Source organism: Lampetra planeri, unplaced genomic scaffold, assembly GCF_965212315.1.
Source record: "Lampetra planeri unplaced genomic scaffold, kcLamPlan1.2.h2 scaffold_857, whole genome shotgun sequence".
NCBI classification, from domain to species: domain Eukaryota; kingdom Metazoa; phylum Chordata; class Hyperoartia; order Petromyzontiformes; family Petromyzontidae; genus Lampetra; species Lampetra planeri.
In genome coordinates, this window is record NW_027615679.1 from 11,540 (window position 1) to 37,217 (window position 25,678).

Sequence of the window (25,678 nt, forward strand, 5' to 3'; positions counted from 1 at the left end):
ATGAGCAAAAACAGTTGTTCCCAAAAGAAAGCGAAGATGTGGCCAAAGATACGCTAGATGAGTCACACAGATCTCCCAAAGCCAGTAGTGAAGTCAAGAAAAGTTGGGTCTTCCGTCAGTCCACCGTTGCAAAGCGAGAGATGCCAGTGGAGACGGCAAACAGCCTTGAAAACCGCTGCCCTGTACGCCGTAGTGGCAGGCAGTCAAAGCGTACTGACAAGCTAGAGGAGTTCCTCTCTACTACCAAAAGAATAACAAGAAAAAGTGCTCCTCCCAGTTTGGAGAGTGGAGATCCTCCCTCCCAAACCCCAACTGACGCTGAAACGGCCTCTGAGGCGAGCTTTGACGGGAACGCTGACACAAAGACGGTGGAAGACAAGGTGGAGCCATCAGACAGGAGGACGAGAAGTTCTACACGAAAACAGACCCAAATGAAAACTGGAGGTGTCAGACAGACCCGAGGAGGTGGTGGGACGGCGGTCAAAGACGAAGAAAGCTCTGAAAATGACGAGGCCGATAAAGATTCTGCCAGAAAAACCCAGTTACACAGTGATGGCGAGGAGAAGAAATCTTTCAGTCCAGATGTGGGGAGTACTGATAAAGACCAGCCTCATCCAGAGATTGATTCTAAGAATAAAGAGAAGATTGAGGAGAATGAAGAGCACCTAGATAAAAGCGATGAGGATGAAACTGATGAGTCGTCGGAAGAAGAGAGCGACGAGAGCACAGACAATTCTGCGGTGTTAGTGAAGCGGGGACCAATAAGAACATACATCAATAAAACGAGGGCGGCCAATAAGAACACGAGTCCTGGTAAGGCCTCTGGCCCTGCCAACAAGGGCTCCGCTCCGATCATGAAGGATAACAAGTCTCGAGCTATTCAAGGTGTTGCCAAGCAGCGGAACCCCCAAATGGCAGAGGACGATGAGAATGACACTTCCACGTCTTCGTCTTCGTCGCTTGACTCCGATGAAGGAGGATATGACCCCAACGCACTTTATTGCATATGTCGCCAGAAGCACAACAAAAGGTGTGTATTATCTATTGTTGCTTCAGTCTTCAGTCAAATTAATTTGTTGTTTTTGTTAACACTCTGTTACTTGTTTGTGTCAACCTACTACTGTCCGCGTCTTAGTCTCCAGCGAAGTTCACTGACAAAACAGACTGGAATTTGTCTGCGTATCTCTTTTTATAAGAGTAAAGATACTGGTATGAGATGATGTGCTGTCGTAAAATACATTTTTAAAATACAAAAATGCATTCCGTACAGTTGTTTGGGGGAGTCAGCGGCACCACTGACTGGGTGAACTCATTGAAATGCAACAGTTGAACCATGGTGCTCTAGTTCTTTCAGAGCCCTTTCACACAGGCACTGCACATACATGGCAGAGACTAACCAGGATACTATTTTTTAAATAAATTGCATCATATTTATTCCGTCAATAAAAATTATGAATGCCAAATTTAGTAATGGAAAAAAATATTTTTTAAATGTGTGTACATTTGAAACATTGTCACAGATTTTGTCAAGTTCTCTCAGAAAGTGAAGCTACAAATATCCTCCCCACTAGGTTCATGATCTGTTGTGACCGCTGCGAGGAATGGTTCCATGGGGACTGTGTGGGTATCACGGAGGCCCGCGGGCGCCTCATGGAGAGGAACGGGGAAGATTATATCTGCCCCAATTGCACGGCCAAGAAAAACCAAGTGGTCAGACCTGCCACATCCATCCTGTCTTTGAGCACAGATATTGGGAAACACAAAGTTGTTGCTCCAGGTGCTGCCTCCACTGCAGAGAAGGCCAGCAAGGCATCTGACTCCAGTCCCGCAGCAGGTCAGGCTGTGGCAGCGCCTTCATCCTCCACATCCGAAGAAAAGGGAGTAGAAGACATGGGCATCAAAGGCAGAATAGAGAAAGCTACCAATCCAACTGGGAAGAAGAAGATCAAGATCTTTCAGCCGGTAGGTTCTTGTAAATGGAAAGTTAGTTGGATTTGTCGTAAACATGAACATATCTCTATGGGAACTGTTTACTGAAGGTTCCACCACTGAACTGCCACAGTTAATTCTGAAAGTATTCCATGAGCAGTTCTAATGTTAAACTTGTAATTTTACTGCAGTCACAATCAGTGTGTGTGGTCTGCTAGCATCTAGAGACTGAAAATTGGAGGGAAAAGCTAGTTTAAACAACAATGGCGTCAGGCTGTATGTCCCGCTTAAAATGTTTTGTAAAACAGAGAGAAGTGCTGACATTGTCTTGGCCCTTGTCTTAGATCTTTGTCACCATTATCTGTTGATCGTGTTGTGTTGCTGACTTGGAGTAGTCATTACAGCAGCCAGCCCAGCCAAAGGCCAGCCAGAAGGTGGGATCGACTGTTGAAAAGAAGGCGGCCCCCGCAGGCGAGCAGAAAGAGGTGCCAGACACCGAGCACAAGGTGGCATCAAATGTGGAGGTGAAAACGTCAGGAGCCGCAGCAGCAACGGAGGTGGAAAGTGCGCAGGTGGCCGATTCTTCGCTTCCCAAATGTATCGGGCCTGGCTGTGAGAATAACGCCCAGCCAGACTCTGTGTACTGTGGAAATGACTGTATCCTGAGACATGCTGCTGCAGCTATGAAGTCCTTCTCTAATGTCAAAGACCCCAAGCTGGACAAGGCCCCGGCTCAGAAAAACAACTCTTCGCCAAAGGTAATTTGGAGCACCTGAATCGGCCCGTTGTCCTTTCTGTTGTGTAGTCACATAAAAGATGTGTGGGTTTACAGACTTGAGTTCTAAGCTCCAAGGTACAAGTCAATAGAAGTTGAGTATTCTTTATCACAGTGCTCTGAGTAGTCCTCGTCTCATGTGTCGACCACATAAAGAAACACAAAAGTTGTGCCTTTGTCATTCATGTACAGTTCATCAGAAGGCTACAAATTTACCAAGCTAATTGGCTTTCCACTTACTTCACAGCTGCTGTTTATCATTTGCCTGAGTCAGCTGTTTGTAGTGCATTTAGCAGTAGTAAATGGTGAACACATACTACTGTTGTAGGACAAGGAAAAGTGTCAGCAGACCCGAAAAACATTCAGAAGTCTCACTCCTTCGGCAGGCTTCAGTGACGGTGCATCTTGGTGATGCTGTATAATACAGTTTAGCATAGCTGCGGTGTTGACACGCATATATACACACACTGCAAACCTGCGACATGACACAGACTCACCGCACCTGTCTGATCAACCACTTGCTGTCGTATGTTGCAGGGATGTTTCCACACAGCTGATTATTTCCTCAATTTTGAGCTATGAATGATCTAATTGAGTCTGTGCCATTCTGTCACCCAGGAAAATGTGAATTGCACAGGTTCTCTTGTTTTATGTTAGGTTAGATACCTCAGTCTGGTCAAAATTTAACCATTAAAGATTTGCTGGCAGTTAAGTGACCCAGATCATTACTCAGTTTGTGTTGGTGACCTGCTCAGATGGAGGTCACGTTCACTGAATCTGTCACCTGACAAATCTGGTGAAATTGAATTACTGCACCTCCAGAATCTCAACTGAATAGCCATATGTAGATATTCCAGTGTTTGTTTCCTCCTGGACTGCCAGTAATACCTTTACAGTTTATTCATACACATCAGGGTGGTGGGGAGAACATTTGATATGCTTTTCTCATCTTGCATTGCCACCTTAAATTAGCTTAATATTCGCCTAGATTTCCCTCGGCAGTAATTAATGAATTCAAGTCATCAATAGAACGCCCTATTAAATGCTTCCACTTATGATTTGTTGCTGTTCTTGGCTTTTCGTTATGTAACTCACCTCTTCCATTTATAGCAGAATTGAGAAACAATGCTGTGCTGTCATGACTCCAAAGGTCAGATGAATGCGAGTGTCCAGAAAGCCGAATTCAGTAAATGATGCTGCACACGGTCCAGTGTTCATCTTTTCATGTGTGTTTCATGTGGCGTGTTGAGGGATAAGGGGTTGAGTTGAGAACACCTGCCCCCGATAAACCCATCACAACCCAAGCAGTGTTTGAAATACATTTTGTCAGACGATGCAGACGTTGAGCTATAATTGTACATGACGAAAAGTCAGTGACGGCTGATCACACGGTCATCGAAAACATTTCTGGTAATTTATCCAGAATATGAGGACACATGCCCTTAAATCAAAGCTCGAATTGGACATCGTTCAGTGGTTAGCTCCTCCCCAGTGATAACCCCCTGAATGTGTGCATTTCTTCTACCCAGAGGACTGCTGCTGGTGGACGGACACAGAAGAGGAGCAGGGACGACATGGAGAGTGATGAAGTTCGCAGCCCTAATCCAGATGAGGATGACGAAGATGAGCATGCAGTGGAACACCCGCCCTCACCGACCACTGCGTCCTGGTCCAGCGACCATAATTACATTGCAGTAATGCCAGAAAAGACTACACCCATATCACCAACAGTGTTAAACAAAAAGTGTATGTATCTCTTTGAGGGTCTTGGGCTATTGTTGAAATCACATTGTTGTTTTTCCACTGTAAGTGTGGTTCCTGTTGTGCTAGCACACTGTAGACATCCATACGTTTGGGGAGGAGCATGAGTGCTCTGGAGATGAACTCCTCTGTAGTAGGCTTAATCATCATTTGCTAAGTGTTGTGATTTCCGTGTCACCGTTTGGTTGGTCGGGGAATTGTGGCAGCTGTTGAAAAGGTAAGTGAAATGTCTCTTGGGTGAGTATCAAATAACTTTGAGGATATTCATTTTTAAAAGCCCTCCAGAGATCCTGCACACGGACATCTTTTCACTGCGTCAGTCTTTGAAAAGGTGAATGAAGGCTGTGAGAGGACAGTCCAAAATATTTGAGAAGCAGCATTAGCTTCAATTAGGCTACGTTACTTCAAATTCCTACCTAGTCCTGTTACAAGGCAAACTGAAGCAACAACAGTAGAGGTGTTAAGGCAGGGGGCTGGAGTTGTAGCTACCAGTACTCTGGTCTACTTCCAAGGAGCTTACTTCCCAAATTCTTTTTAGTGCAGTAAGGTCATATTTATAGTTTTAAATTTAGGGCCCAAAGGGAAAAGGGCCAGAATTAAAGCAAACTGAGGCATCGCTGCAGATTCTGATGCCTCATCATCACACTTGATGAAATAGTGGGCAGGCTGAAAGTCTCTCCCTGGGTTCTTCTGTAGCATCAGCAGTTTTCTATCAGGTGCTCTCAGCAGCAGGTAGGTACGTAGACCCCCACCCAGTTTGTGTGGACCATCCACATTGCTCATATTAAGCTGATGGTCGTGCATGAACCTGTTCAATCAGCTCAACCTTGTGTTGTACTTTTTTATTCCTCAGGGTAACAAGTTTTTATATTTAATATAATGCACCACTTATGGTGGGAAACTGGCTCAAAATAAAGGGTGATACGACAGATTTTTGGATGCCTTGATTGATTCTGTGAGCAGTGTTGGCTTGCTGTCCTGACCAGTTCAACCAAACAAGCAGAAGTCATGAATCGACACTTTGAGAAGATGTGAAGCCCAAGATGTCACAGAGGCCGAGCGGCTGAAAAAGACATGACCTCTTCCTGACAGACCCTGGATCACCTGGAGATACTGCAGTGAAGTTCGAAGGTGGCAGAGGAAGATGGAGATCTGAGTGCTTTGTTGAGGGAAATACAACTTGAGGTTTTTGACAGTTGTCACTTAAAGAGGTCTGAGCTGTATCAAGTGGGGCCTTTGTTGCATTGTGGATGTTCACCTGTTAACTTTGTTTCTCCATGGAAACCATTCAAGGCATTTTATTTGATGCTTGGTGCTGAGTACATGAAGGGATATTAAGTCATTTCCTGTCGTGTTTGTTACAGGAGGCAGTTACTAAGCTACTCTGTTGATGTGAAGAATCTCATGTTCTGATCGTCACACACCTGTTTATGCTTTGGGTCTTAATGCTGCTGAAATAGTTTCAGCCTTAGAACTCTGCAGGCGAGTTTAATAGTTTGTTGCAAAGTGAATTTAGTTTGTATGCATTGTGAGCTATAAATGAGAGCGACATGCCTGTGAATGCGACATCTGTCCAGTTGTCTTTGTGGTCACAGTAGTGCCTTGCACCATTGCGTTGGTGGTTCTAGTTTGCGCGGTGAAAATTGTAAAAAAAAAAAGATTTACAGATTTAAGATTCAAGATTTATTTTTTATGAATAAGTTAACTCAAGTTTCTCTCTTTTTCCTTTGACCGCTGTATGTTGCGTGGTCAGTGTTCATGAGCCGTTTTGTTTGAGTTGTCAGTGATGCAGGTGCAGTAAATCCGAGCGTATGACGTAGATGCGTCCTCTGCTTTAGAAAGGGTAAAACCCTTGTAGCCGTAGTTCTCTCTCCTCGGTTGCGTCCAGAAGGTTTAGTACCAAGACTTGAGTGGCTCCCTCCTCCACTGACCTGTTACCACTGAGAGTTCAGATACATTTACCCTTCGATGATCATCGCCCCCAAATGATGCTCCTGAAGAAAATGCTCATTTCCTCTAATGGGCATGCGTAAACAGCCTCATGTATCTGCCACAAATAAAGAGGGACTAGTTTTGCTGCTGCACTTTGTGTTTATTCCAGTTTGTGTATTGCAGTGTTATAGGTGTGTCGGACTGAGGTTGGATTTGCTCAAAATGGGGGCTCATTGTAATATTCATTTATTACATGTTGGGTTTAAATTAGTGAGTTGAAAAGTATTCTCACATATGTCTTTGAATGATATAAAACCATGATTGAATGTATGCAATCTATCCTCGTGGTCATTGGCGGCACGTTTTAAAATGTGAAATCTTGCTTTGTGATTTGTAGCCCCTCCCAAAGAAGAGAGGCAGAGCGAGAAGCCGCCAGTCGCAACACCTGAGAAATCTTCAGTTTGCGCTGCACCAGTCAAAGTGAAGAAGTCCACAACTCCTAAAGGATCCAAGGTTTCCTCAAAGAGTCAGAAGACTTCCTATCAGCCCCCCAGCACGAGGTCCTCCAAGAAGCCTGTGACACTCCTGAGTAAAAGTGCAACCAGGTCTAAGAAGCCAGGCCCAAAGGCTGCTGGCGCGCCGTCTCCCTTCCCTCCAGGTCCCATTCACGCCACAGGAGCTCTGAGAGTCAGCAAGTCCAACTTCACCATTCCCAAGAAGCCGCAGCAACAGAAGGACCCGCCGTCTCATACCCAGTCCTCGTCATCCAGAGTCCCATCTTCCCCACGTCCTTCAGCTCCCCCCAGCCATTCTTCATCCTCCCGACCTCATCCAGCCACCTCAGCACCGGTGTCCACCATGCCGCCGCCTCCCAATAATCAGATGAGGCAGAATATCCGTCGTTCACTGACAGACATCCTTTACAAGAGGTGAGGCTCTCACACGTTCTATGTTCCTCTCATGTCGTACGCGTACATCTTTGGCTCAAACACACTTGGATGTTCTTTGTGCTCTCTAACAGGGTGAGTGACAGTGATGATCTGAAAATGACTGAGAGTGAGGTTGCAAGGCTGGCGGTGGCTATAGAAAAGGAGATGTTTCACCTCTGCCTTAGCACTGACAGCAAGTACAAGAACAAGTACAGGTCGCTCATGTTCAACCTCAAGGACCCAAAAAACAAAGTGAGTGGACACAAACCAACCAAAGCCCTGACCTGTTTGACGTGTGTAAGTTAAGTGTGTCGTGTTTTGTCTCAGGGTTTGTTCTACAGGGTGATTGGTGGTGAGGTCAGCCCCTTCAGGCTGGTGAGACTAAGTGCTGAGGAGCTGCTGTCCAAGGAGATATCTGAGTGGAGGAAGCCTGACGCTTCGGAGGTAAACTCCCCTTCATTGACGAGCAAAGTTGGGAGTGAAAAGTGGTTTAATTTCAAAGACGCATGTGGTTGTTTTCCGGCAGGCTCATTCTTCAAGGGCCCATTCAGGCCATTCCAAACTGTCCAGCAGGCACGACTCAGGCTCGCATAGCATGGATACGGAGGATGCTCCACCATCATCAGATGCGGATGTATGTATCTCTGCCAGCACTTCATCTGCTCGCATGGCTTCTGCTGTAGTAAGTGCTACTGCTGTTTTTTCTCCACTCTTTTTCCTTTCCCGTAGAATCCCGTCATGTATAGACCACTCAAGTGTATGTTTTAAAGCCACCACAGCTTTCCTCTTCTTTCCTTCTGGGCCTTTATCTCTCTTTGTCGTCAGTGGGCACTAAACCTACTCACACCTACGCTGGGACACACATCAATTTCAGTCGTCCACTGCGGGATTGTCTGTTCCGCCTGAGTTTCACTGCCATCATCCTCTGTGTTTCCAGGACCAAGATGAGTCTAGCTCCACTCCCTTCGGGCACAAGTCAGCCCTCTGCCGCTGAGGGAGACAGCAGCATGCCGGACATCTTCAGCAGCATGCTCAAAGACACAACGTCAGAGCACAAGACACATCTATTTGACCTCAACTGTAAAAATATGTACAGGTAAATGAAACGTAAAAGCACAATGTGCATGCACTGGCTCATCTGCTGTATGAAAGCTAACATTCTTACCATTTGTTGATAACATATCGCTATTAGGTCAGAAGACAGAAGATGAGCCAGCGTCTAAGAACCCAAACATACCAAGAAGCCTGACACGATCCCACCCAGACAAGAGACACATTTGTCTAGGACGGTGGATGTTGGCCACCCACAGGTGCCCACAGCCTACCAGTACCCACAGCCCATCCCTCCACCTTACCAGGCCAGCATGGACACAGCCATTGCAGAAGCTCAGATGCAGCTTTACCAGGAGAGTCTCAGTAGCCTGGCCCCTTTGACCCAAACCCCGTCCGTCACTCCGACCGTCTCCTCTGTCAGCATCACCCGCAGAGACCCACGCATGGCAAGACACGGCCCTGGTGTTACCGTTACGTACACGGCTCCTGAAAAAACCCAACAACAACCCGACAGAGTCCCTCCCTGTACCTGTTACTGATTTTGTAGATGTCGCAGCCAAGGCACCCCTGCCTATGCCGCCTGCGCCGCCGCTGTCAGTGGCTGTGTCCAAACCAGCTAAAACCAGGTGCTCTTCCTTTTCAAACTTCCTCTTATTACCTTTTACCAAGAATCTGTTTTTAAAATCCCTGTGTTTTTGCTCATACGGCACATTCTTCATAAAATTGAGAACTAGCTTTTGAAATGTATCGATGATGCAGAAGTTCTAACATTCTGGCTGTGAGTTTCTTACAATCTACAGCCAACTTGCTTATTATGGTGTTTTTTCATATGCTTTGTCTTGATCCTCGCTAAAAGAAAGATGTTTGTGTTTTCAGTACATCTGAGCCTCCGCCTGAGGGTGAGACAGCAATCTTCCTCCATGGTCAAGAAAAGATATGGAAAGGATTCATTAACATGCAGAATGTGGCAAAGTTTGTCACGAAAGCTTACCTAGTCTCTGGATCTTTCGAACACTTGAAGGAGGTTAGTACTTTGAGTCAGTTGTATAAAACCACAGTTTACATTTACAGCATTTAGTTGGAGGTCAATTTACAACTCATGCTATAAATGTGAACTCGCATCAAAGTGATTTGAAAAAACGAGCTCGTACAAGTGTTCCAAGCTGTTTTGCTAATATTCTGCAGGACTTGCCAGACACCATTCTTATCGGTGGACGAATCCCTCCAAACACTGTATGGGACTATGTCGGAAAACTGAAAACCTCACTGTCCCAAGGTTTGGACGTCCTTGAGAATGTCTGGTGCATTTCATTTGGTACTGTGGAAGTTTCACACTGATTCGTACTGTCTGTGATTGTAGGAGCTGTGTCTGATCCGTTTCCACCCGGCCACAGAGGAAGAGGAGGTGGCATACGTCTCTCTGTACTCTTACTTCAGCAGCAGGAAACGATTTGGTGTGGTAGCTTACAACAGCGGGCGGATCAAAGACCTCTATCTCATCCCACTGAGCTCAAAGGATCCATTACCCTCCAGACTTTTACCGTTTGATGGGCCTGGTAAGTTTACAGGGATATGTCAAAAAGCCCTCTCTGTTGGCATGTTTATATATTGTATGCTATCTCATTGAACGTACGGTGAGTACTGAAGAACCCAGGTAGAAATGAGAGCTTGGTCATTCATAGGACTGTACTGTAGAGGGCACTCATCGTCCTTGTTCAAAACACCTCTGCTTATGTGTTCTCTGCTGTGAACCTGATCATGTACCACACATTTCTAATAAAGCTTTTTTCAGATTTGGCTCTCACAGACGTTTGTCAACAATGGTTTAACTTCATAATTATACTGTGGTAAATCAACCAAAAATACCTGACAAATTATCACGAAAATAACTGGAGAATCAGCTTTCGAATCCATCAGTTTTGGTGTCAGCAACGCTGTTATTATCTGCAGCTATCATAAGTGAAGACCATCCACCAGAAATACAAAAGTCTTAAGTCTTGACTTGAAAGTGAAAGATCTATACAATCGCATGTTATTATACATTCCAAAATCACAATGTCTGTTGGAAATCATTCTGAAACTGATTTGTGTTGAAGTCCTGTTGCCATTTACACTTTCTTTGTAATGTCATGTAATTGGATTTGTTTGTTGTTGCCATGTGGCAGAAACATCACTCACCAGTCGACAAATTTCCCATAGCAGGATTTCTGCTTTGTGCCATGAAGCCAATTCACCCACAGCTGTAAATGTCAGATATATTTGTATTTTCTCATAGCAACAGACACTTTTTAGAGATGATGACATTAATGTTAAGCCTTACATTTCACTGTTGGATCTTTATAAGCTCTCATTTCACCTGATTGCCGTACCATTGAAATACTTTGCATACTGTCAAATGTTTTTACAGCAAATAATATGTATATGTGTATCTGTACGCATGTGTTTTCTAAAACTTCTTGTTGTTCAATTATCCAGGGCTTGAAACCAGCACGGGCCCAACCTCCTCCTGGGGCTTTTGATCTGCCAGAAGGACAGGAAGCGCGGGTGGCGCTCCATTGGAATTGGAAGAGAAACGTTCTAAAACTCAAACCAAAGATTTCGATGACGCTGGCCTTTCAAAGCAAAATCTCACAGTGAAAGCAGAGCGAAGCACACGACAGAGCCTAGAAATTCCCTTCAGCACAACTCCTCCAGGGTCACCTCCATCGAGCTCCTCTGAGGCATCAAGCAGCACGGTGACCACCTCCTCTGTCCTTTCTTTATTGTCTTCTGTTAAAGCACCTGCCACTGGTAAGGATTCCCCAACCTCATCCAGCTCTGGTGCTACTGCGGCAGCAGCTGCCACACCTCTTCAGACCATTCTCAAGACTCTTTTTGGCAAGAAAAAGCACGACTCAGAAGCTTCTAACTCACCATCTGATCATGGCGGGTGAACATTCCATCCCATCAGCCTTAATACAGTCTTCTAAAGAGCAGCAGATGGAGGAGGACGAAGACGACCGACCATACGATCCGGAGGAAGAGTATGATCCCGGGAGGGGCTTCATTGTGCCCAGTAAACCTGTGCAGCTGGCTAGCAAAACTAAAGCGTCCATGATGCCTGAAGAGGTAGCGAGTGAAGGTGATGATGTGGCGTACGACCCAGAGGATGATTCGATATTTGAACAGGTTGCGCCACGTAAAGCAAAGGCTACAAGTGAACATGTTCCCGAGCCACTAAAGATTCTGGAGAGCATTAAAAAGATGGGGGATTCGACATTCCAGAAGCAGGTAGAACCCGCTCCAGTGGCTCTTGCAGACACACTGTTACCTCAGCCGATAAGATCTGTTTTAGCCAGTACACAACTCCTGCAGCTTGGCAAGAAGGTGGAAGAGTTGGTCAAGTCTTCATCAGTTGCTCCAGTGATCAACCAGAAGAGAGATCCACGACAGAGCAGGGATCCTCGACAAGCCGCAGCTGGTAAGGATTCAACTGATGAACGTGAGGAGGAGGAGGAGAAGGAGGAGGAGAAGGAGGAGGAGACAAAACCAGAAAGTGCTGCTCCATCAAAGCTGGTGATTTCAGAGCCTCCACCTGCTGCTGAACTCTCAAACTCATCACTAGGTCCAGAGACGTCACAGCCTCAGGATGAAGAGAAAAACGAGACGCTACCTTTCATGGAGTCCAACAAGCCAGAGGTGTCAATTCCTTTATTAGGAGAGACCATGGAACCTGATATGGAAGTTAACTACTTAGATGAGGAGGTGGAAGCTGAGGAAGCTGAGCCTCTCGAGACTGAAACAGAGATGGACAAGTACAGCATGTGGCCAAACGCTGCTAGTATTTTGAAAGCTAGTGAGGATTCTGAGTATGAGGAGAATAGACAAGAGGCCCCAATCTCCAGCTATTACAGTGAGCCTGCAGACATCTCCACGGTAACGTCCACCATCCCAGTCCTCACCCAGAGTCCAGCGCTGGGTGACACTCAGTCCCATCACGTTCGACACCACGTACCAGCCTCTGGCTTCGACAGTGAATTCAGACCTCCTGCCGACATCCCCCCCCCCTTCCAGCTTCCCACCACCTCAGCCAATGCAGGGACCCAACCCTGATAAGGCCCCCACCAATGTCCATCTGCCACCACCCATGCAAGCTCTACCTTCAGCTCCCCCTCCTTTGCAGGGACCTCCTCCATCCATTCATGGCCCCCCTCTTGTGCGCGGTCCCCCTCCCCATGCAGGTTGGCAGCAACCATCAGTATGTGCCACCCCCAGCTGCATACCCACCCTATCAAAACCAGTGGCCAGGAAGCCAGCCACCGCCACAGCAACAGCAGCAGCAGCCCCCTCCTGGACCCCCTCCAGAGAATATCATACCACCTCGAGGAATCCCACCTCCTTACCCTCCGATTGGCCATAGAGGCCCTCCTCCACAGATGTTTGATCACTCCATTCCCCCGCAGCACATTGGACAACAAGGCCCCCCTCCAGGGTCTCCCCCCACCTCCGACTCTGGATGGACAGAATCGTGCCACCTCCACCAAGATTCACCACTCCACCACCACCATTTAATTTCCCTGGAAACAGAGTTCCTCTGCCACCGTTTACAGGGGCCACCTCCTGGCCACTTCGATAACAGGCTCCCTCCCACGTCCCCACTTCCCGCTGCCCAGGGCCACCCCCCCCATCTCAATACAGTGACCATGTAACACAACCGCCGATGGTAGATCAAGCTCGAGGCCCCATAGAACAGTATAACCCAGACGCGCACTCTTTTAAGATAAATGTGGACCAACCTCAGAATCCTAACCCTCTTCATATTTTTAAGGATAATCAGGCCCCCCCACCAGTTCCAGCGTACCGGGGACTTCCACCAAACCAGTATGAGGACAGAAGAGCGGAGATGAGTGGACAGCATTTCAGTCCACATACCCAGTATGGGGGCTCCAGACTTCACTCATCACCCCCACACCGAGGATCGTTTGAAGAGCACCGAGGTCCTCAGGAGAGTAGAGCCCCGCCATCGCAGCCTTTTGGTGGATCAGAGCGCTACCGCTTTGATAGTCACTCAGACGAAGGGCGACCGCTTCGCCACAGTGGCCCATTGCTACCAACTCCGTTGGAGGCCCCCATCGTTCCTCCAATTCGTATGGGAGGCCAAGGTCCAGACCTGGCATAGAGACGACCACTGGCGCCGCCTCTCTCCCGAAATCAGGAGGAGGAGCAGCACCGCCCGAGAGGGCTCCGAACCTCGCAGCGTAGATCGCTTCAGTCGCTTTGAAGGGGGGTCAGCGAGAAACCTCTTCCTGCTCCTCCACAAACCCCCGAAGAAAGACAGAGGGGACTGTCTGAGGATCGAAGGAAGGGAGAGAGAGCGGGATGTCCCCCACCCTGGCAGGCCCTCATGGGACAGAGGTCAGGGCACGCGGGTGGAGCAGAGAACGAGAGTGGGACCGAAGTCGAGAGCGTTGAACGCGATCGAGACCGCAGCAGAGGGAAGGAGAGTGAGAAGCAAAGGGAGACGGAGGGAGAGCGACAAAGGGATCAAGACACTGACAAGAGGAAGGAACGGGAGAGAGACCGAGAAAGGGACCGGGAGGAAAAGGACAGAGCCAGGGACAGAGATTCAGACAGGAGGGACCATGATCGCGACAAAGGGAGAAACCGTGACAGAGAGCGGGACCGTGACAAGGACAAGGACAAGGACCGTGAGCGAGAGAGAGACAGGAGACGAGACAGATCCCGAAGCAGAGAGCGAGAGCGCGACAGGGACCGTGGGAGAGACCGAGGCAGGGACAGGGACAGGGGACAGGGACAGGGATAAGGACCGGAACCGGGACAAAGATCGGGACAAAGATCGGGACAAAGATCGAGACAAAGATCGAGACAAAGATCGAGACAAGGACCGGGACAAGGACCGGGACAAGGACCGGGACAAGGACCGGGACAAGGGACCGGGACAAGGACCGGGACAAAGACAGGGACAAAGATCGAGATCGCCGGGACAGGAGCAAAAGCAGAGAAAGGAAGGATGAGAAAAAAGACAGTAAACATAATTCATCCAAGGAGAGTGAGAAGTCTGCAGAGAATAACAAGAACAAGTCCTAGGCTGTTCCTGTGAACTACTTTACAGTGATGTGACATTTTAATCCAACACAACTTGGTCAATATAGATTAGCAGCGTCATTTCTACAGTTTTGTTCTTACTGGAAATTAGTTTGACAATATTTGTAAGCTGTCACTTAAGGGTTTCTAAGTTTGTTTTATCTCATTAAAAGAAACAAAATCAAGGCCATTTAAGTTGCTTCGTATCAGGTGTGTGTTATGTAGCTACTGAGTCCTGTTCCTCAAAGCCATTTATGAAGACGATTACCTAACTGATTAACACACCATCGACGATATGTAAATATGAATGTAACTGTGTATATACTGATGTTTTAATAATACTTTTCTAAGTGGAAAAAAAAATAAAAGCCATACAGTATGTCTGGGAGGGATTGTATGAAAGGCGACACTATTCAGAACCGTGATCATACAAAAGGTGTTTAAATGTTCACAAGGCTCCATTTATTTCCAGTGTATAGAACACAATAATGGTTGTTGATGAAACTGTTTCAGCTCAAGCAATTAAACCTATTTGATGACATCTGTGTGTTTATCACTGGTACTGTTTGTTTTGTCATTGTTTATCATGGTTTATGCTATAGCTATGCTATCCTGGTTTATCATGTCCCAATGTTTCTCACTATGTTCAAACCTGACAAGCAGTTAGGACAAAAGCCCTGATGTCAAAGTCTTAACCTCTTGCTGCCTATTTTTGGCAGTTTGAGTTGAATCTTTTCCGGTCTCAGTGCAGCAAGGTGGTGTATGTATCCCACAATTTAAAAAAAATTTGCGCAGTATGGGGTTAAAAGTTGTGTAGTATTCAAGCTTTTGTTTCCTCTCTGATTCTTCCATAGTTAGGTGTCACCCTGAATCTGTCACTGGGAAGATCTGGTGAGGGCCCTGGCAACCAGCTGCTCATTTGAACCTGGTGTGGAGGAACAGGGTGAGTGAGTCCGTGAGCAGCTTAGTTTCGCTCAGAGCAACAAATGCAAACATAGGTATCTCACTCCCCATTAAGCGTGAGCTGCTCAGAGCACAAGTGAGCAGTTTCAAACTTTGATCAGTTTGAGCCAAACCCTACTGTGACCTCTGTGGTGACATCGTCCTGTGCGACAAGATCAAAAATCCTCCTCTGCTTCCTCTGACAAAACATTAAATAGAGCCACTGCTTTTAGCATCAACAATTTCAGACTGAACGTACCATGTCGTTGAAGTGTTCTTCTTGGTTTGGGGGTTACTATGGACACAGAACAGCTGAGCTCGGAGCAGATCGCTCAGTGGTTACATGCTCAGTGCCCAGTTCCAGCTGCTCACGGTGAGAAATCCAGTTTCTTAGCGCGCCCTAGAATATGCCGGACAGGGGGCCCTTGAGGGAACAGTTTGGACACCTGAGCACCAACCAATCGTCCATGTAACTGTTACTGTTGGTGACTTCACGACGTGTCTGCATCTCTGAGGTCGCACAAACAGTCGGAAAGGTCAAAAGCTTTTTAATATTTTTTCCATTACAAGACTACAAACTGGTAAAGTTCGTTGTCTAGCCACTGAAAAAATACAATTTGCATAAAATCTGATTATTTTCAACTGCCTATTACAAATAGCTTTTATTAGCATGACTCATAACATCAGACAGCAGGTGACTAATGGATTATAAACGCATACTAAGATGTAGCATAAATCAGCTGTGAGCATATGTAATAATCGTTGAAAATACATATTGGTGATAGTATCGATAGTTAATTGGTAGTTGCTCACTCTCACCTCAGGTGCTCTGGCGTATAATTAAGTGCTTCTTGTGACTAATCTTTGGCTCATCCTCATTTCTTTTTAACATTCAAATCTCTTCTTAACGAAACCCCATCCTGTCAAACGTACTTTCCTCATATCTTTGCTTCTGGACCTGGCGCGCAGGCGACTGCTGCCACCTCATCTGCACTTTCTTTGGGCACCACACAAACTCATCTTTAGGGTAGTAATGCCCGTATGCAGAGCTGATGAGAATCCTGCGTTGCTCCCTTTCGAGGACAGCAAACATAAAGTAGTTGAGGACGCTTTCCTTGACGTTTGGGAGGTGTTTGTTGACGAGAGTCTCCTCCAGGAAGAACTTGACCAGCGGGGCTTGGAAGTGACGGTACCCCAGGATGCCCAGGCACTTGATGATGCGGGGTGATGCGCAGGTTGTTGTGAGTATGACTGGCGGATGAAGGAAAAAAAAGGATTAATTGCTTTGAACAAGGAGTGTATGATGACTGTATGGAGATTCTCAGGTACCAGTTTAAGTTGTCGAATCTGTCTCTCCAGTTCGGCGCTCTGGAGACTTGGCCTGTTTGGTCATTGCACAGCATGATCCCATAAAAGTCCAACATGAGCTTGTAAGAGATTAGCAGGTTTTTCTTTGCAACTGGGGTTGTCGACAAAGTCCTGAAGACATGGTTACATTGCGGTAAGAAAATGTGTGGTCCTTTCTATTTGAAATACAACTGTTACTTTAAGCCGTTTACTTCAATTTCTGCCTTTGTCAGCATGCTGGCCTGAGCATTCATCCCCGGCTCTTCCAGCGGGAACAACCTTTGACATAGAAAAACACCCAACAACATATTGTCAACTGCCTAAGCAGAACCTAAACCTAATACATCAGACCCTCTAGTATTAAGTAACTCCACCACTGAATAAAGGTGTGAACATACTCCAGTCTGTGATAATCCCCCCACCACTCATTGTGGTATTCATGTATGTAGAGGCCTGATACCAAATAGAAATGCAGTCAGAAAAGTTCATTATTAAAAAAATCATGATAAATGTCCAAAAAAGATTCACAGGCCCGCTGTGAGCAAGTAGCTTACCGTCAGGTTTTGAGGGTTTCTTTCCAAGGTAGAAATCCAAATTCGGCTTGTCGTACTGTTTAAAAATGAAATACAGAACAGCTGTCCATGAATATAGCATTGTAATCTAGTAATGTTATTTCATAACAACAAAGAGCCCAGTTTGAGTGTGCTTACATTTCCCCTGTAGCCCATTTGCTCGCCTGAAACTGAGGGGAGGGGGGGGGAAGAAAAAGCAATGTGACAAATATATCACATGTTGCAATTGTGTGTGTGTGTGTGTGCGCCTGCCTTACCACGCTATGTCTGTACTTCTGCATGTCCATTGCTGCCTTTTCAAATGCGTCAAACTTGTACTGAAGACATACAATCATAGAAGTAAATAATAAAACCTATGACAATTCTTCACAAGGGCCATTCAACAGTTGAACAACACTTGTTTATCATTAAAAACCCATATGGGGAGTGCATTATTCAAACAAATGTAATTCGTCTTTACTTCGTTTTCACTTTCACTTTCACGTATTCACACTTTAGTTCGACATGTACATGTACTACACATGTATATGTATGATATAATCGACGACGTGTTTTGTGACTTTCAAACATTTTGACGTGCCCAACACTTTAGAAACATGTAGAAAACGCGTCAAACTTGGTTACGTTCACTGAAGTCGTTCCACCGCGACACGAACACGTTAAAACAGAGGAACGTGTATTTGTGACCAGCTCCGTTTCCACAGAAACTTCCCCCGCAGGCCGCGGTCCCACTCGGGGTCAGGAAGTGGAGACGCCCTGGCCGAGTGCTCGGGCCTCGGCCGGAAACACGACGCCTCGTCAAACTCACATTTCTGTGTCTCCTCGTCCTCCTCTTCGTGGTCCTCGTCGGAGACGACGAGTCCGTTTCCCAGGTGCGAGTCATATTCGCAGGTAAAACTCGTCGTCACTGTCCCACTCGCGTCGGGCCTCGTTCTCCGTACTCTTCCAAGCGGGCTCCGAGTATCTGTGAGCGGGTCGGGGAGGTGTCCGGGGCCGGGGCCTGCTGGAAGACCCGGAGGCAGCCCCGGCGGGGCCATGACGGTCAAACGGAGGCGCCGCGTCCCGTCGAAAGCCGGACCCGGCCGTCTCACACTTGTCCTGTTGTTTTTTGGGGCTTGGAAGAGGCGCTAAACTTCGGTAAACCAAACTCATGATCCGCGCAGCAGTTCAGAATAACAGACAAAAGTCGGCGCCACAAGCCCGATAAGAACACGCGTACCCGCCTGTTGAACCCGAACATGCAGAACCGGACGACGAATGCCCTCGCCCCCCCCCTCCCCACACTTTCACTTTCACTTACGAACTTTACACGACGGGGAAATCTAAGCGTCATGAGCCGAAAACGAAGCAACACACGCAGCAAAGACTTCTGTCCCAAACTTTTCCTGTGTGACACTTTTTGTGTTTGTGTGTTGTTGTTGTTGTTGTTGTTTGTTGTGGTTGAGATGTGAGGTCATTTCCTGATGAACGGCAGTGAAATGTTTCTGGGTGAAAGTAGACGAGTTAAGGAAGAGTTTGACTGACATTATGAGAACTAATTCTAAACATCTAACCCGTTGAACACGACGTCAAATTAATAACAGCTCGAACGTCACTTGTGACGTAACATTTGTGGGACGACTGGATGTATCCAGACGTTTTTCTGCATGTATATTTAGACAAAAAAAAAAACGCTTTACCTTTATTAACTGTCACAAAATGTAAGAGGCTTGTGCAGGGATAGATTTCATTCATGAGTTTTCAGCATGATTTCCATTTAACGTCAGCTGTTGCATGTATAATCCAAATAGAAAATGACGTTGTGTTATACTTTATATTCAAGGTAAAATCATGACCCAAGCATTAAGTATTGTCTTGAATCCTTCATTTGCACTTGTAAATGACAAACTGACCAAACCAGGTCCTGAATGGAACAGATAATCCACACGCTGTAAAGGAAGCACAGACACATCTGATCTGAGACAGATCCTTGTTGAAAGAAACGGACGGGGACCAGACTTCTCTGTCAGTTCTGGTAGATTCGTGTAGATATAGTAGTGCTTTGCCCTTTATTAGGAATTATAAAGGGTATTTTTTAAGGGCTAATCGTGTCCTAATGAGGACATCTTCTGACAAGAAAATGTTCTCACTTGTCACTGTTCACTGTCTTAGTCAATGTAAAGACACTGATATGTGACAATATAAAACCAGAACACAGAACAGATAATTCAGCAAATGTCTATGGAAGAGAAATTTCCCACATGTAAATAAAAAAAAAAATGTAAGAATTTAGAATTTTTTCTCAGGAATTTTGCCTTTTTTCTAAGAATTCTGACTTTAATCTCTGAGGTCAATTACATTTTTTACATGTGACTCTCACTCCATTTTTTAAAAAAAATTTGAATATGACCCTAACCCTCTTCCATACATATCTGTATTTTGTATCTTGATATATTTCTAAAAGAACCTTCACAGAACATCATACGTTGCCCAAAAAACCATCTGATACAGGTTTTTCATAGAGATTTGTTTCCACTAATAACAGCTAGTCTATGACTGGAAAGACTGTTTTGCACTAATTTTAATGACTCGCTGTTAAAGATAGCAGCGTCGTGTTTGCAGTACTAGGATGGCACCAGGATAGATGAGCAGATCAACTCCAGTCAGCGGACATCCTGCTGTTAATGTCTTCCTGGAAGATAGGTACTGCATGAAATGTCCTACATGAGATCAGTACATCTGGAAATACTTCATGGCCAGGGTGATTACAGAGTTTTTTTCACTCTTTTTTGGGGGTAAATGTTCCATTTCCTTTAACACATTGTGGGATTTACATGACCAGTAGATGTGGAATGATACTGATGTAAGCTTTATGTGCTCATATCGAGTGGACTGTGGCGAGGCCGTTATCTCTTGGGGGCTCCTTTCAAAAGAACACAATTGCTCTTCCTGCCAGTGGAGAAAAATCAAGACTTGTTTGCAGGCTGTTAATATCTGTTTTGCAAAGGATTTCATTTGTGCCGACTAAAGCACCGGATGCGCTTGTGCTGTTTTCTTAAAGATAAAACACACAACCAAAGAGATAACATATGTTGTATATGCAACGGAGGCAATACATGTGGACGTTAATGACAGATCTCAGGGTCTTTATGACCTGGTTAAGTGCATGAAATTGGAATTCCCACCTGCAATAGATGGGAACGTCGAGCAGGATATGAACGACTTGGAACATGGAGCCTCCGACGCCTGGTTGCTTTGCTGGGAAACAGAATTAGCATTATACACTGAGTAAAAATCAAACAACCCAACAGAGCCTTGTGCTGAGGCTGCACTGATGCCAAAACACACATCTGAACCGTGTGTTCTTGATAAAAGGTCAGCGGCTGCCACCAACTAATGCTCCATCGCTCCGAGTAATACTTTGAGTCGAGTGTATTATGAGCACTGCAAATAACTACAACAATAACCTCCATGGACTACAGAGCCGTTGGCAGGGTGGAAATAGAGTGTGTATTCATAAAATAAAAAAGAAAGTTGACTCAAAGTGAGGCTGTGAACGAGCGAAACGAAAATGTTTCTAAATTAATCTTTGTTGCATCCATAATTTAGTGGCAATGTAGCACTCATGAAAATTGGAGTCTTGACTTACAAGGTTGTGCTCACCTCATGGGCTCTTCTGCTCATATTTTACCGACGTAATGCAGAAACACTATATTTCTCATTTACAGGCCACTTGAGAACCTGAATTCAAACTGGAACTGAAACTTTCCAGAGAGTTTTACAGTAGGTACAGGAGAGCCATGCAGTCTCACTGGTCGAGCTCCTTTTCCAAGGGACTGTTGACTCGACCTCTGAGTTAACTCCTGTGGCTCAGTGATATAAAGTAATCAGCCACATTTGATGTGTGGATACAAAGAGCGGTGCGTGCATCTGGACAGTGTGAGACAGATATCAGAGCAGCCTGACTGACAATAACCAGTCCTTGGAAAGTCAAGGTGAAGGGCTGAGCTCAGGTAACCTGTCGTCTTTGGTGCCATTTCAGCTGATGACATGCAACAGGCTACAGTTTCAACCAAGTCATCTGAGGTTGGGCTGTAATCCCAGAGGGGCCTCGGGTCCACATCCAGGCTGATGTCCCTCTGTGAGGGGGGGTCTGTCGCTTTTAAAGTTTAAATCCCCCCACCCCACCCCCCCCACACACATCCCCTCCTTCCCTGCGCCCCCGCGCGCACTCCAGAGTTGAGGATGAAGACGCCACAACATCAGGACCACCTCGCTCATCCTGTCTATGGTCCTTTACCTGCTGATAGGCGCCGCCGTCTTCGACGCACTGGAGTCGGAAAGCGAGGTTTGGAGGAAAAGGTCCCTGGAGCAGAAGCTGAGCGAGCTGAGGAACAAGTATGGCCTCTCCCAAGAAGACCTCCGGGACATGGAGCGGGTGGTTCCTCCAGCTGGAGCCGCACCGGGCCGGTCGGCAGTGAGAAGTTCACCGGCTCCTTTTACTTCGCGATCACTGTGATCACCACGATTGGTGAGTAGTTCTTCACACCCGAAACACCCTAAAACACACCAACATCTCCTGTTCACAGGGCCGCTGGGCGGATGAACACAATGATTGACGGTCAGTGTGGAAAAAATGAAGTAGTAGTATCATCATCATCATCATCATCGACACCAGTGTTCATTTATTTTTCCTATAAGCATTTACCTGTAACATAAAATGTATAAATGAAATTATTATTATTATTATTAGTAGTAGTGAGGTACTATTATGTGTTCTGTATAACGCAGTACAAGACACTCCAGACATCATTCTATTGTTGAAACACGCCCCTCTGAAATTGTGTGAGATGATAGTTATGACCTGTGATGTTTTGGCTGGACAAATGAGATCGAATTCATTATTTAAGTCATGTATTGCTTTAGTTGTCAATGAGTACATCCCTACAGGTGCATCTACAGGTGCACCGACGCACTTGGCGCTGACATTCAATCATGTTACTGAATAGATCGTCGGCCAAACACAGTACATTACCTCCTGTGCGTACACGTGGGCAGTAGTAGCTTGATGGCGGCCATCATGAAGTAAAAGCACTCTACTTTGTGTGACCTCATTCCGTAGGTTATGGCCACGCTGTTCCACGCACTGACGCGGGCAAAGCCTTCTGTATGTGTTACGCTGTGCTTGGGCATTCCTCTGACCCTGGTTATCGTTCCAGAGCCTGGGCGAGAGAGAATCAACACGTTTGTCCGCTACCTCCTGCGCAGGAGCCAAGCAGGGTTTGGGTTTGCCACAGTGACCGACGTGTCCATGGGGAACATGGTCCTGGTAGGTCTGTTGTCCTGCGGCAGCACTCTGTGCATTGGTGCTGCAGCCTTCTCTCATTTCGAGGGCTGGAGCTTCTTCAACGCCTACTACTTCTGTTTCATCACACTCACCACCATTGGCTTTGGGGACTTTGTGGCACTGCAGAAGAAAGACGCTCTCCAGAACCATCCCCACTATGTGGCCTTCAGCTTCATGTACATTCTGATCGGGCTGACAGGTCATTGGAGCTTGTCTCAACATGGTGGTCCTCAGGTTCCTCACTGTTGGACACGGTGGAGCCTGATGGGACGCTGTCAGGAGGACAGGACGGGTGGTTTCAAGCGGGACAGGGAGGTGGAAACCTCTGACGAGGGATATAAAGATGGTGAAGAGAGGACACAGCAGCCAGCTGCAACTTGAGCTTACCCATGGAACGGGGGGACCAGCTGTACGAACCTCCTCCCCTCTCCTGTTCAGGAGAGTAGACTTGTTTTATCTGAGCAGATTGAGAGCTCAAATCTCCCTGAAACTAGCAGGTTCAAGGCCTTATTCTCCTGCCTGTGCTGTGACCTGGACGCTCGCAACGGTCCCTCCCGATCTGCACTGTTGAGCAGGATGGCGGACACAGCAACCCTGTGTTTTACAACTCTGTCTCCTACAGGATCGACCGGGCTTCACGCAGCTCCTGCACCGTGTCGTCTCCGACGTCCCCCAAGAGCAAGGCTGTCTCTCTAGTCAGGAACAGTCCCCACACCAGACGGAGGTCACTGTAACTCACAGGTAGACGCCAGATTTCTGCATGGTCAGCAGTTTGTCCACTAATGTAGCATTGGTCATTATTAGGTTAATTCTTGGCATCATTACGTCATGCACAGTATAATTATGTTTTTTCTGCATGCAATTGAAAGTATGGAGAAATAAGCTCATTATTGTAAAGACAGGGAGAGGTCCACTGCTGCTGGTTGTCAATGTAGAGGTTCAGCTTTTGGACTTGTTACTCACTGCTGAAGTCCATGAACCAAGAAGGAATAAACAATACTTTGGTTTGATTAAATTATGATTATTTTTGGTCATAATGTGGGTGGCATTCAATAGACAAATATCACTCCTATACTGAACACCAACATTTTCATATACTTGAGCACATTGAAAACTGTAGTCACTTTGACGACAACTGGGACACCAGGGTTACCTGACTTTAAGGCTAATGTGCATCAGCTCGATATCACACCCCCTAGTGGCTGGAATGGCTCCAATTATGAGACAAACTATGAGACAAACCTAATTTAAAGTGCTGTCCTCTTGTAACCATCACAAATTGTATTCAAATCAAATCAAATATTTATTTATGTTAAAAGTGCTGAATGGAGTTTGCAGGACTTTGATTACTGCTCATTTGTGTCATGTGATGTGTCAACTGACTGTTTACTAAGATTGATTTGTAATTTGAATAGTAAACTGATGGGCTGTAAAAAAAAAATACATGTAATACATAAATGTAAGGCAACAGGAGGAGGTCGTTTCGAGGTCATTTATTCATCATCTCGACCTGCGATGGGAGGGAGCTGGAGCAAAGGAGGTGATTTTTGAGGATCAGCTCAAACCCAATGCAATTTTTTAAAGTCAGAAACAGCATCCATGTCAGTCAGAAGCAAGTATCAATGAAAAAATAACAATAAAAATAATACTTAATAACTTAACTTTATCTTTCCTTTTTTAAATCTTTGTTTGCATATTATTCACTTTATTCACAAGTTCAATTCAGTTTTGTTCGTATCGTCCGACCCATCACACACTCCTTGATGGGTTGTACAGGTCAGCACAGTCCAACCCCCTCTGTCCTTACACCCTCAGTACCCTGTTACCACGGAAACAGATTGCTATCTGCTTGTTTCCAACACAAATTGAGAGCACTCAAGCCACAAGTGAGAGTTTTCACGTGCTTCGGTTTGATTCCATCCCTTAAGAATCATCCCTCTGACATTTCAAGCAGAGCAGGGGATGGAGTGGAGATCTGCTCCCCTCTGACAGCATGAACTATGACACAAGTTACTCATTTAGGAATAGACGGTAGACGGTAGTAAACAATAAATAACACTAAACAAACAATCCAATCAGGGCCCATCCCACAGAAAGCAGGTTTAGTGCTAATCCTGAGTTTGTGATGGAAAGCAGCACTTAGAGTGAACCCTTTTTTGAAGTGTGTTGCGCTATGAGGGCGAGTTCGTTACAGCCACTGACCAGCAGGTGGTGCTGTTGGTCTTTAAAAAAAAAGCACCTGCAGAAAGTTCTATACATATGTACATGTATGTCATTAGGTTTAGAGAGTAGATAAGTAGATTAAATTTTTATGATAAATTGTTAAAGGTGATGTTACGGAAACCTTCACTCCGATCTGTTAAGGGGAACAGGAACGCAAAAAATTTCGGAACCTTTTATTGGCCTTACCTTCGTCCAGGCGTAGTAACCGCACTTCTCCTTTGATGAAGGACAGTTGATCAGGGCTAAGAAAGAGGGTGAATAATTGGTTGAATTGTTAGATAGTTCTCTTCCTGAACACGCTCTGTTCAGTCATCACTGGCCTGCGCTGGAGGCTCTTTCATGTGCACAGGATTCGGTGTTTAATTGGAAACAAGCAGGCGGTTCAAGCAGAGTACAGCCGGGCTTTTCTGAAGGGTTAACAGCTTTGATGTGGCACGACTATGGAAAGATCTTCATCCTAGAAGCTGCACATTCGCACGGATCACCACCACAACGTCCACCACCATGCTGTGATTCTGAAATGTGTTAGTCTGTGCACATTCTATTCAAGTCTTTCCAAAGGAGCTGGAAAAGGATTTTCTTTGCTGCAAATCAGAATGCACAAGCACATTATTTATCTGTGGCTCGTAAACACAACGAGAGATTAAGGAACTGAAAACAAGTGTCATATTTATTCAGATTGATTAAATAAGTAATTGGAATTCGTTGGAAAGCAGTGGGGAAAAAATGGATGATAATAATAGAAGGGTAATTGCTCATTAGTTTTAATTTCCAGCCAATTTGCTGCGTGTGTGTCAAAGTGGGT

At 45.9% G+C, this 25,678-nt stretch overlaps 2 protein-coding genes and 1 pseudogene across 2 annotated transcripts; 2 read left to right on the forward strand and 1 right to left on the reverse strand.

Annotated features, from left to right (window-relative positions):
* The first annotated feature begins 140 nt into the window (after positions 1-140).
* LOC144742109 (death-inducer obliterator 1-like) lies at positions 141-14,466 on the forward strand. The gene is given in 35 exon segments (XM_078624606.1): positions 141-740; positions 921-1,030; positions 1,572-1,764; positions 1,840-1,962; positions 2,430-2,687; positions 4,234-4,450; positions 6,795-7,326; positions 7,419-7,578; positions 7,654-7,770; positions 7,853-7,960; positions 8,264-8,287; positions 8,289-8,408; positions 8,410-8,422; positions 8,519-8,551; positions 8,554-8,870; positions 8,872-9,053; positions 9,256-9,403; positions 9,565-9,663; positions 9,740-9,949; positions 10,871-10,921; positions 10,923-11,306; positions 11,308-12,417; positions 12,419-12,589; positions 12,591-12,848; positions 12,850-12,891; positions 12,893-12,967; positions 12,969-13,034; positions 13,037-13,531; positions 13,533-13,646; positions 13,649-13,720; positions 13,722-13,787; positions 13,789-13,826; positions 13,828-14,132; positions 14,164-14,221; positions 14,307-14,466. Coding segments are annotated over 35 exon segments (7,029 nt in total).
* A 1,339-nt stretch (positions 14,467-15,805) lies between these two features.
* On the reverse strand, positions 15,806-18,361 carry LOC144742106 (opioid growth factor receptor-like protein 1). Its single transcript, XM_078624605.1, is given in 8 exon segments — positions 15,806-15,915; positions 16,339-16,627; positions 16,629-16,656; positions 16,735-16,884; positions 16,951-17,031; positions 17,127-17,205; positions 17,307-17,361; positions 17,999-18,361. Coding segments are annotated over 8 exon segments (1,155 nt in total).
* Positions 18,362-19,947: 1,586 nt separating this feature from the next.
* LOC144742108 (potassium channel subfamily K member 9-like) lies at positions 19,948-23,391 on the forward strand (annotated as a pseudogene).
* The last annotated feature ends 2,287 nt before the right edge of the window (positions 23,392-25,678 follow it).